This window comes from Mustelus asterias, chromosome 1, assembly GCF_964213995.1.
Source record: "Mustelus asterias chromosome 1, sMusAst1.hap1.1, whole genome shotgun sequence".
Lineage (NCBI taxonomy): Eukaryota > Metazoa > Chordata > Chondrichthyes > Carcharhiniformes > Triakidae > Mustelus > Mustelus asterias.
This window is the reverse complement of record NC_135801.1, coordinates 187928197-187941153: the sequence shown is the minus strand read 5'-3', so window position 1 is coordinate 187941153 and position 12957 is coordinate 187928197. Positions and strand designations below refer to the sequence as shown.

Genomic DNA, 12957 nt, shown 5'->3' with positions numbered 1-12957 from the left:
TTCCCACCATGCAATGGAGCCAAGAGCAGAGACAGTGGGGGGAGAGGAGGGTACAAGTTGGAGCATGAACATAAAAACTAAAGAATTAGGAGCAGGAGTAGGCCATTTAGCCTCTTGAGCCTGCTCCATCATTCAATAATGTCATGGCTGATTGAATTGTGATCTGAACACCATTATTTTGCACCGCCCATCATAACCCTTGAAACTCTCCCCGCCTCCCCCCCACCAACCACCCCACTTTGTAGATCAAAACTCTGTACTATTCAGCACTCTCCACTCCTCTCTGGGGAAGAGAGTTCCACAGGCTAATGATCGGTTGGGAGAAAGAAATTCTCCTCATCTCCATCTTAAATGGGGGGGGACACCTTATTCTGAAGTGGACAGAATGGTGAAACAGGGGTTAGGAGCATCTGGGACGCAGTTCCAATCCTGGCCTTCCCGACTGAATCCCGGAAGGAGCAGCGCTCCGAAAGCTTATGGTATTTGCTACCAAATAAACCTGTTGGACTTTAACCTGGTGTAGTGAGACTTCTTACTGTCTTCCCGACTGACCCATCCTATTTTAGTGGATGACCAGCCAGCCCTTCTCCATTAACTTGCTGTAACTTGACAAGTGGAAGCTAGGGCACAGAACAGGCAAGATTGCATCAGTTCCTTTGCCCTCCACCAGATATTGTCTGTGTGGAGTTTGCACGTTCACTCCATGTCTGCGTGGGTTTCCTCCCGCAGTCCAAAGATGTGCTGGTTAGTGGATTGGCCATGCTAAATTGACCTCTAGTGTCAGAGTGCATAGGTTAGAGGGATTAGCGGGGTAAATTTGTGAGGTTATGGGGCCTGGGTGGAATTGTTGTCGGTGCAGACTCAATGGACTGAATAGCCTTTTTCTGTACTGTAGGGATTCTATGATTGTCCACAAATGTGTAGGTTAAGGGGTTAGCCATGGTAACTGTTACGTGGGTTATTACGGATAGAGTGAGAGTTGATGACCTGACTAAGATGCTCTTTCGGATAGTCGGTGCTGACTCGATGGGCCGAATGGCCTTCTTCTGCACTGTAGGGATTCGATGGTTTCTGTGAAAATGGTTCCTCCTCATTTGGAATTACCACACAAGGGGAAACATCCCTTCAGCATTTACCCTGTCAAGCCCAATCAGGATCTCAGGAACTCCAATGAGTACAGGCCAATCTGATCAAACTTTCCTCAATAACAGCAGAAGACACATTTTCCTTCATCCGAGTAAAAGATCCTGCCTTAGAAGACAAATCCTGAACTAACAAAAGACATGCTGGTTAGGGGCATTGGCCATGTTAAATCCTCCCTCAGTGTACCCGAACAGGTGCCGGAGTGTGGCGACTAGGGGATTTTCACAGTAACTTCATTGCAGTGTTAATGTAAGCCTTACTTATCATTGAATCATAGAATCCATACAGTGCAGAAGACCATTTGGCCCATCAGGTCTGCACTGACCACAATCCCACCCAGACCCGATTCCTGTAACCCCACGTATTTACCCTGCTAATTCATCGACACTAGGGTCAATTTAGCATGGCCAATCAACCTAACCCACACATCTTTGGACTGTGGGAGGAAACCGGAGCACCCGGAGGAAACCCACGTAGACACGGGGAGAATGTGCAAACTCCACACAGACAGTGAGCCGAGGTTGGAATTGAACCCGGATCTTTGGCGCCGTGAGGCAGCAATGCTAACCACCGTGCCGCCCTAATAAATAAATAAACACATAAATAAATAAAATCCAAGTCTCGGGCCGATGACCATTCATGTCCAAACCCAGGTCAAGTCTATTCTTTTGCTGCCTGGTTTTACAGACCAGCTGGTGGGAAACTTTGTCACTCCTCTCTGTCCAGTTTCTTTGCTCTGATTTCGATTCCGAGCGACCAGGGAGTTAACATAAAGCGCACACTGACCTTGACAGTCTCCATCCAGCGTTGTTGCTTGAGTTGGTAATAGACCAGCGATTGGTAGTAAGTGACGGGTTTGTCTCCAGCCCCTTGGCAGATGGCATTCTGGGCATCAGAAGGACAGGTGGAAGGGGGGAGAAAAAAATTAGAGCAGCAATTTCCACAAAGCCACGCTTTTCAAAAATGATTAATCGTGCCCGCTTCTAGTTTTGAGATTAAAGTTCCAACCATTGCAAGCCCGTGCTCTGAGTACTTCATTAATAAAATGTCTGGAGTGGGTGGTAAAATTGATTACTTTTTGAGAAGGCACAGTGTGATATTCATGTGAGGCTGAAGTAATTACATTACTTATATGGAGATGACAGGTTGTATTTTAATAACGACAAACTGCTCGGAGAGATAACATCCCTGCAGACATTACGGAAGGCAATACCTCTTTCTTCCTTGGCACTTGTCAGGCGGAGACTGACAGCAGGGGGAAATGGAACCTACTGTCTTTGTGACAAAGCACGGTGGCAAGGTTCTTTCATCAGGCCTGGCCCTTTGCTCGACAGTGAGTCAGAAGTGACACTCTGAACGTCTCGAGCAAAGTATATACGTGGGCACTCCCAAGCTCAGCCACAGGGAAGTCGTTGTGCTGTTGGAAGTGTCTGCTTTCAGATGAGATCTGAAACCGAGATCCCACCTATCCTCTCACATAAAATATATAAACATTAGACCACAAGACATGGGAGCAGAATTAGGCCACTCGGCCCATCAAGTCTGCTCCGCCATTCAATCTTGGCTGATATTTTTCTCATCCCCATTCTCCTGCCTTTTCCCCATGACCCCTGATCCCCTTATTAATCAAGAACCTATCGATCTCTGTCTTAAAGACACTCAATGACCTGGCCTCCACAGCCTTCTGCGGTAAAAGGTTCCGCAGATTCACCACTCTCTGGCTGAAGAAATTCCTCCTCATCTCTGTTTTAAAGGATCGTCCCTTTAGCCTGAGTTTGTGCCCTCTGGTTCTAATTGTTCTTACTAGTGGAAACATCCACTCCACGTCCACTCTATCCAGGCGTCGCAGTATCCTGTAAGTTTCAATAAGATCCCCCCTCATCCTTCTAAACTCCAACGAGTACAGACCCAGGGTCCTCAACCGTTCCTCATACGACAAGCTCTTCATTCCAGGGATCAGTCTTGTGAACCTCCAATGGACCCTTTCCAAGGTCAGCACATCCTTCCTTAGATACAAGGCCCAAAACTACTCACAGTACTCCAAATGGTCTGACCAGAGCCTTAAAGAGCTTCAGAAGTACATCCCTGCTCTTGTATTCTAGCCCTCTCGACATGAATTCTAACATTATATTTGCCTTCCTAACTGCCAACTGAACCTGTACGTTAACCTTAAGAGAATCTCGAACAATGACTCCCAAGTCCCTTTATGCTTCTGATTTCCTAAGCATTTCCTCATTTAGAAAATAGTCCGTGCCTCCATTCCTCCTTCCAAAGTGCATAACCTCACACTTTTCCACATAGAACATAGAAACTAGAGGCAGGAATATTAATCGGTTAATTGAATTGACAAAAATTGTGGCAAATGCATTTCAAAGCCGACAAAAGTGTGAAGTCATTCACTTTGGACATAAACAGGATTGATACTTTCTCAATGCTAAAAGGCTCTGTATAGTGGCGGCCGTAAGAGGCTGGGGTTCCAGGTACATAGATTATTAAAATAGGAGCTGAAAATAAACAAAAAGGCTCGTGGAATGTTAACCTTAATATCGGGGCTCGAAATCATACTTCAACCATACAAAGCCCTGGTTAGACTACAGCTGGAGTACTGTGAAGAGTTCTGGACATTGTTAAGGATGGATTGGCCTTTAGAGGGGATGCACTGTACATTTACGAGAGCGATACCTGGAATCCAAGGGTTAAATTACGTGGACAGATTGCAATAACTAAGGTTCTACTTTCCGGAATTTGGAATGTTAGGGGGCAGTTTGGAAGCCTTATTGTCTGATTTCAAGAAGAAATTAGATATCGCTCTTGTGGCTAAAGGGATCATGGATAAGGGGGAAAGGGGGGAGCCGGATATTGATGATCAGCCAAGATAAAAATGAATGGTGGAACAGGGGCCGAATGGTCTACTCCTGCTTCTGGTTTCTATGTTTCTTTGTTTATGGCGCAGTGGGTAGATTCCCTGTGTCTTTGCTAGGAGCTTCAAGCTTGAGTCCCACCTCAGGACCTGATGGCCAAGGAAAGTGCATTCATAATGTGGCCAAACAGACTGAGTATCAACCTACAGATCCTTCCAACACAAATGGCAGGTGGGGAGAGCGGGAAAGACCCCCCATCAGCCATGAGATGTAAACAAATTGGAGCCTCCACCATCATCATCCATAGCTCCAAACTACAACAAGCATGTTGCCACATGCTCCCTGCGTGACCTATGACACATCCCAAGGGATAACTTGAAGGTTTCGCGTTATATAGTGGAACAAAAAAGGGTAGATGGAGAGGAACTATTCCCAGTAGTTGAGGAGTCCAGAACTAGATGGTCTACAAATTAGAACCAAAATTTCAGGAATAAGGTTGGGATCTTAGAATCTGGGAACTGCTTGCAGTGATGTGGAGATGCCGGCGTTGGACTGGGGTAAACACAGTAAGACTGCTTGCAGTCCCAGTCCTGGCCACTACTGCAATGGTGCTATAGGACTAAAGGTTGGCTGGCAGCAATCTGAGGCAGGACTTCCACCCGAATGGGGTAGTGGGGGAAGTCCCTCCTCCAGCCAACTGATGCTCCTCGGATTGTTAAATGGCTCCAAGGGGGGCTGTGATTGACGGGGATGCGTTCCCCACCCTCATTTGGGGTGACAACGCGGGCAACCCCCTCCATTTGAAAAATCCTGTCCAACTATCAGGCCTCAAGTTACTCATTCGCTGCAGCCCAAGATGTGACTTTCTGAAAGAAATCTAATTTGCAACTAAATGAATCAGTGATAACTGCTCAAACCGTCACCCAGGGAACACTGATCCAGAGATTGCTTCATCCACCAAAATATGCCGCAGATGAGTGATTCAATTCATCCCTCTTATTCAAACACGGGTCATGTCAATCATAGAATCCCTACAGTGCAGAAGGTGGCCATTCGGCCCATCGAGTCTGCACCAACCACAATCCCACCCAGGCCCTATTCCTGTAACTCCTCTCATTTTCCCTGCTAATCCTCCTGACATAGGGTTAATTTAGCATGTCCTCTGGTACTACTTGGCTAAGGCAAAATAGTTTCTTATAGCTGGATATCCTCTTGTTCCTTTTGAATCCGAAAAACTTTACTTTCCCACTGAAAACCTATTTGCATATTCGTCTCTCATAATCCAAACACTTCATCCCCTCAATCATTCTGGCTGCATTATCGTAGATTCTTCCAATAGACGTAAATCCGTTTTGTACTGAGGTTGGCGAGAACTGTACACAATATTCTCAGTGTCATCATACCAATGATTTATACAGTAGCAGGATTACCTCACTATTTTGGCTGAATATTGAACTTTTAATACAACCCAACATTTGATTTGCTTTTCCCACTGCCGCTGAGCATTGTTGCGATTGCTTCAATTTATTGTCAACCGGGACCCACAGATCTCTTTAATTTTCCACGCACAAAATTCTGCAGTTCCCAATGGAGGCTTTATGGCTGGCAGACAAAGGTGATATATTCCTTCAGGATTCACAGTATTTGTATTCCCACCTGATCTCTACCCGTACGACTGATCCGCTGCAGACACAACTCCTGGCATTCCAGGGGTGGGAGAGGGCAGAGACCAAGATTTCAGCCTGAGGAGAGCAGGAATTAATTTTTTATTCATCTGTGGAGACAGGGGCATCGCTGGCTAGCCAGCATTTATTGCCCATCCCTAATTGCCCTTGAAATGTGTGGCTTGCTCGGCCATTTTTTTTACTCATTCATGGGACATGGGCGTCGCTGGCTGGCCAGCATTTATTGCCCATCCCTAGTTGCCCTTGAGAAGGTTCTTGAATCGCTGCAAACCATGTTCGGTGGGTTGACCCACAATGCCGTTAGGGAGGGAATTCCAGCATTTTGACCCAGCGACTGCAAAGGAACGGCGATATATTTCCAAGTCAGGATGGTGAGTGGCTTGGAGGGGAACTTGCAGGTGGTGGTGTTCCCATGTATCTGCTGCCCTTGTCCTTCTAGATGGAAGTAGTGGTGGGTTTGGAAGATGCTGTCTAAGGATCTTTGGTGAATTACTGCAGTGCATCTTGTAGATAGTACACACTGCTGCTACTGAGCGTCGGTGGTGGAGGGGATAGATGTTTGTAGATGCGGTGCCGATCAAGCCGGCTGCTTTGTCCTGGATGGTGCAAGTTTCTTGAGTGTTGTTGGAGCTGCACCCATCCAAGCAGTTGAGAATCAACCACATTGCTGTGGCTTTGGAGTCACATGAAGGCCAGACCAAGTAAGGATGGCAGATTTTCTTCCCTAAAGGACATTAGCGAACCACTTGGGTTTTTCTGACAATCAACAATGGTTTCATGGAGGGGAAAGGGGGGAAGAGCATGAAATTGAAGGAGCAGGATCCTTCCCCAACCACGCAACGATCTTACACCGGGGTAAGGAAGGCCTGGGTACTTGCGCTCTAACCCTGTTACTTGGGAGTTGAATATCCAAGAGTACTCGGTGTTTCCGAAGGATAGACAGAAAGGAAAAGGAGATGGTGTCGCTTCTGTAGTGAAGAATGATATTGGCACTGGAGATCAAGACGTGGAATCAATCTGGGTAGAAATAAGAAATAGCAAGGGACAGAAGTTGCTGGTGGGAGTAAGGGGAGCAGGTCCCCCAAAAGTGGTCCCATAGCAAGACACAGTATAAATCAGGAAATACTGGGAGCTTGAAGAAAAGGTGGACAATAATCATAAGTGATAAGTGACTGGATTAATCAAATTGGCAATGGTAGTCTCGAGGAAGAGTTCATAGAATGTGCTAGAGGTTGTTTCTTGGAACAATATGTTGCTGTGCCAACCATTACCCCAGCCCAACAAAGAAGCAGACTATTTTGGATTTATTATTAATGGGATTAATTAATGATCTTGTCGTAAAGGATCCTTTAGGGAAGGGTGATCATTGTTTGCTTGAATTTCAAAATAAGTTTGAGGGCAATAAATCTGCGTCCAACATTAAGATCAAAGCAAAATACTGCAGGTGCTGAAATCTGAAACAAAAACAGACCTGCTGAGATTTTCCAGCATTTTCTGTTTTGGTTTCTGATTCCCACACTCGTGTTCTGGTGTTAAACCCAAGGTAATTACCCAGGCATGAGGACAGATTCGGCCCAGTGGACTTGGCAGAAAGACTAAAAGGTAGGACAGTTGAAGAACAGTGGCAGATATTTAAGAGATACTCAAATCCTTCCAACTAAAATATATTCCAGAGTGGAAGAAGGTTTGTAAGGGGGAGGAAATGCATCTGTGACTAAGCAAGGAGGTTAAAGATAACATAAAGAACTAACACATACCATATTGCAGAGGTGAGTGGGGTGCCACAAGCTTCAGTCCTCAGGCCCCAACTATTTACAACATATACTAATGACCTGGATGCAGGGATAGAATGTACTGTAGCCAAATTTGCAAATTCCACTATGTAATAGGTTGGAAAGCAATGAGGAAATCAGAAATTCACAAATCAATATGGATTGATTGAGGTGAGCGGGCCAAAATTTGGAAGATGGAACTCAACATGGATTAGTGTGAAGTTATCCATTTTGGTTGTCAGAATAAAAAGGCAACTTATCTAAATCGAGAGAAACTTCAAGATGCTTCGGTGCAGAGGGATCTGGGTGTCCCTATGCATTAAGTGCAACAAGTTAATGTGCAAGTGCAGCAGGTAAGAAGGAAGGCAAATGGAATTTTGGCAATCATTGCTAGTGGAATAGAGTATAAAAGTAGGAAAGCGCTTTTTCAACTAGTGAGACCATATCTGGAGTATTGTGCAAAGCTTTGGTCTCCACACTTGAGGAAGGATGTAAATGCATTAGAGGTGATTCAGAGAAGGTTCACTAGATTGATTCCAGGGATGGCGGACTTGTCTTATGATGAGAGATTGGGCAGTTTAGGCCTACACTCACTGGAGTTTAGAAAAGTGAGAGGAGATCTTATTGAGGGATATCAGATGCTAAAGGGGATTGACAGGATAGATGTAGAGCGGATGTTTTCCCAATATTCTAGAATAGTTTTAGGCTAAGGGACGACAGATTTAAAACAGAGATGAGGAATAATTAGTTCACTCAAAGGGTGGTGAATCTGTGGAATTCTCTATCCCAGAGTGCATTGGACGCTGGAACACTAAAAAAATTTAAGAAGGAAAAGAAAGATTTTTTTAGTAGTTGAGGGACAAAGAGTTATAGAGGGTGCGTAGGAAGGTGGAGATAAGGCTGAGTTGAGATTAGCCATGTTCATATTAAATGGCTTGAGGGGCCTACTCCTGTTCCGAGCTCTTACGCTCTTAGGAGAAGGTGATGGCCTAGTGGTATTACTACGAGACTATTAATCCAGAAACTCAGCTCATGTTCTGGGGATACAGCTTTGAATCCAGCTACAGCAGATGGTGAAATTTAAATTCAATAAAACAAATCTGGAATTAAGAATCTCCTAATGACCATGAAACCATAGTCAATAGTTGGAAAAACCCATCTGGTTCACAAATGTCCTTAAGGGAAGGAAATCTGCTGTCCTTACCTGGTCTGGCCTACATGTGACTCCAGAGCCACAGCAATGTGGTTGACTCTCAAGTGCCCTCCAGGGGTAAATAGGGATGGGCAATAAATGCTGGCCAGCCACCTAGGCCCATGTTCTATAAATGCATTTTAAAAATGTTATTTTGTTCTGATGTTGAAGGAGAAAGGTATAGGAGGGTGGAATATAAACACTGGATCAGACCAAGTGGACCAAATAGCCTGTTCTTGAGCTGCAAAGTCAATCTAACCGTCCTGAAAGGCAGAAAATGAGAGCACACTTCGGGTCACTCTGCATCAACAATAGAGAGGGCAAGTTAACTATTCAAGCCAAGGACATTCATGAGATTTTTCTCATGCCGCTTGGGGCTACAAAACTCACATTTTCCCTTTTGATTCCTGACAACTGAGGCTGGGATTTCCATTTAGTCTTTCCTCAATCTACCAGCAATAATGAGGAATAGGCTCCAGCGCTCTGGAGTATCTTACCGGAATGACATCTCCTTTCTCGTCGCAGACGCACATCGTGACTTCGACGTTCTTCTGAGTGGTCTTGTTCTGTTTATCAAACTCTCCCTGGACCAGAGTGACGTAAATATCGTTCCGGACATCGCCTGAATTTGGGAAAAGAGAAAGAAGATTTTCCCCACTAAATCTTTGTGATTCTTCTGTCAAATGGATGGAGCGCTGCAAAGCCAGAAACGCTGGAGTTTAGAACAAATCAAAGCAACATTGTGATCCGCTTGTTGAAGTGGATGTCAAGGGTAGGATTTTCTGGTAGCGGATGTTATAATGTAACCAATGGTGAAATTGGAATCTGTTATAATGTAACCAATGATAACATGCGGTGAAGGTCAGCTGACCAGCTGCTCCTCATTCTTATGTCAGCTGGTCCGGTATAAATAGAAAGCAAATGGGGATTGTGGGAAGCATTTGTAGGCCAGAGCGTGGCCCAAGTGATGGTGTAATGAAGTTTTTTTATTAAACCTTTTCTTTGATTCACTTTGTGAACATGGTTCCTTTATTGCGGCACAGCGGCACAGTGGTTAGCACTGCTGCCTCACAGCAAAGTGGGACGGGGGTTCGATTCCCGGCTTGGGTCACTGTCTGTGCAGAGTCTGCACGTTCTCCCCGTGTCTGCATGGGTTTCTTCCGGGTGCTCCGGTTTCCTCCCACAGTCCAAAAGACGTGCTGGTTAGATGCGTTGGCCATGCTTAAATTCCTCCTCAGTGTACCCAAACAGGCACCAGAGTGTGGCGACTGAGGGATTTTCACAGTAACTTCATTGCAGTGTTAATGTAAGCCTACTTGTGACACTAATAAATAAACATTAAAACTTTAAACTTTATTGTTTGTAACAGAAATATCCTTCCTGCTGGATGATCTGTGGAGGTGGTCCACCTATGGCCGATGGTGGGATCTTTCTGTCCTGCCGATATCTGTGGGGTTTTGCATGCATGGCACCCTCTGCCACTGGGGAACATGCACGGGGAAGGTAGGTGGGGGGGGGGGTGGGGGTGGGTGGGGGTGGGGGGTGGGGGGGGCGGGGGGAGTTCACCACTGGTGGGATTGGAAGATCCCACCAGTAGGAACAGCCGTACAATCTTGGCCGAAATGTTGGAAAAGACAAAGATAGAAAGTCTGATACAGTGCCTTTCACTACATCTTAGAATCTTAGAAATCTTAGAAACCCTACAGCACAGAAAGAGGCCATTCAACCCATCGAGTCTGCACCGACCACAATCCCACCCAGGCCCTACCCCCATATCCCTACATATTTACCCACTAATCCCTCTAACCTATGCATCCCAGGACACTAAGGGCAATTTTAGCATGGCCAATCAACCTAACCCGCACATCTTTGGACTGTGGGAGGAAACCGGAGCACCCGGAGGAAACCGACGCAGACACGAGGAGAATTTGCAGACTCCACACAGACAGTGACCCAAGCCGGGAATCGAACCCAGGTCCCTAGCTGTGAAGCAGCAGTGCTAACCACTGTGCTACCGTGCCACCCCAATCATCGGGGGTGCCCAGACTTTTTTCCAGCCAATGATAAGGTCGGGGGTGCCCAGATTTTTTTCCAGCCAATGATAAGGTTTTGAAGTGTAGTTGCTGTCTTCTAAGAAATGCAGCAGCAATTTACACACAGAAAACTCCCATAAACCATAATATGATAGTGACTCAGATATTCTGTTAGAGTGCTGTTGGTTAGAGACCAAACATTGATCAGCATACCATAGAGATCTACCCCCATTCTTCTTTGAAACATGGCGTGGGAACTTTTAGGTCCAACTAAGGATGTAGATTGAATCTCATTTCAACCTCTCCCCTGAGAGTGCAGCTCTCTCTCTCAGTACTGCACTGGGAGTGTCAGCCTACACATAAGCCTTTCAAGTGGAGTTTGAACCCACGATTGATTGTTTTTTAATTCAATCATGGGCGTTGCTGGTTGGGCCAGCATTTATTGCCCATCCCTGGTTGCCCTTGTTCTGAGGGCAGTTGAGAGTCAACCACATTGCTAGGTCCATGTTCCATAAATGCATTAAAAAGTTATTTTGTTCTTATGTTGTGGTTCTGGAGTTACATATAGGCCAGACCAGGTAGATTTCCTTCCCTAAAGGACATTAGTGAACCAGATGGGTTTTTCCGACAATCGACAATGTTTCATGGTTGCTTTTAATCACCAATTTTTATTGAATTCAAATTGCACCAACTGACATATTCTGAAGGCAGTAAAATTCCGGCAACTCTTTCAGAGAGACAGTAAAATTCCGGCAACTCTTTCAGAGAGTCGGTATAGACGCGATGGGCTGAATGGCCTCTTTTGCACTCTAGGAATTCTATGATTCTGTGAATGTCCCACGAGCAGCTCCTTGCGTTCGAATCCCACCACGGCAGATGGTGGAATTTGAATTCAATAAAAAATATCTGAAATTAAGAATCTACTGATGACCATGAAACCATTGTCGATTTTCGGAAAAACCCATCTGGTTCACTAATGCCCTTTAGGGAAGGAAACCTGCCGTCCTTACCTGGTCTGGTCGACACGTGACTCCAGAGCCACAGCAATGTGGTTGACTCTCAACTGCCCTTTGAAAATGGTCTAGCAAGCCACTCAGTTCAAGAGCAACAAGGGATGGACAATAAATGGGCGCCCATGTCCCACGAATGAATAAATGAAAGTCATTGTAGTCACGTAAGGATACATGGCAGCCATTTTGAGTAGAACAGTGTCCCATAAACAGCATTGACGTGATTGTCCAGTTTGATTGCATTGACTGAAGGAAGAAAAGGCTCAAACAAACTGAGAACTTCCATACTCTTGACATGACAACACTGGATGAGTGTGGGCTCCAGTAAAGGGAAGATATGGCCTTGCTATTCACACCTTATCGGAAATAAGGTACCTCTCTCAGTGTTCCACTGGAGCGCCAGTCAGATTTATGCAATCAAACCTTTGGTAAGGAGTTTGAGCCTTCTGACCTAGCGATGAGTACGATACTAACCAATTTAAATGAGGATTAAGCTAGATTTAATATTGGGATTTTTTTTACTCGGTTTTATTTATCTTTGGGCAGATTTAATTTCACAGTTGAGGAAATATCAGAATTAAAGGAAAATTTCAAACCCATTTTTAAAAGTGAGAAGCAATCAATAACGTGACAGGTAGACACTCTGTCAAGACAATTACTCTGTTTTCCACTTCAGATATTAGCCCTTGGTCCTTTCTAGTGTTCGGATTGTTAATGTCCTGTTACTTTGTGATGATAATGATGTAATATACATGCCCGATGACCTCTCAGCTCATTGTTCACTCATCTGAAGTTACATTATTGGACAGCCACAGACATTGTTTGTTGGATATTGTCGATATTGCTTTAAAGGTACTTCATAGAGGGGACATGTAACTCACACTGAATAAATTCTTCACTATATTCTACTACATGTGCAATGATAACACAGATTTCTCCGTCTCCTCCACCCATTCTCACCAAATCCCGACAGTACAGAAGGAGGCCATTTGGCCCATCGAGCCTGCACCAACAACAATCCCACTTCGGCCCTATCCCTGTAACCCATGTATTTACCCTGCTATTCCCCCTGACACTCAGGGTCAATTTAACATGGCCAATCCACCTAACCCACACATCTTTGGAGTCCGTGAGGACATTGATGAGGCCATACCTTAAGTACTGTGTACAGTTTTGGTGTCCGTGGACAGGATTTTCCGTCCGTGCTCGCCCCGAAACTGGAAAATCCAGCCCGAGGTCAACAGACCTTTCCATAGTCCCC

The 12957-nt window shown here is 45.2% G+C and overlaps 1 protein-coding gene across 1 annotated transcript in view; it reads right to left on the bottom strand.

Moving 5' to 3' along the window:
- LOC144500809 (dedicator of cytokinesis protein 2-like) overlaps window positions 1-12957 on the bottom strand; it is a 1379043-nt gene that overhangs the window by 1048777 nt on the left and 317309 nt on the right. The window contains exons 14-15 of the mRNA XM_078224279.1: window positions 9151-9275; window positions 1930-2028 (exon numbers count right to left, since the gene is read on the bottom strand). Of these exons, the coding sequence (XP_078080405.1) occupies window positions 1930-2028; window positions 9151-9275 (224 nt within the window). The remainder of the gene's footprint in view (window positions 1-1929; window positions 2029-9150; window positions 9276-12957) is intronic.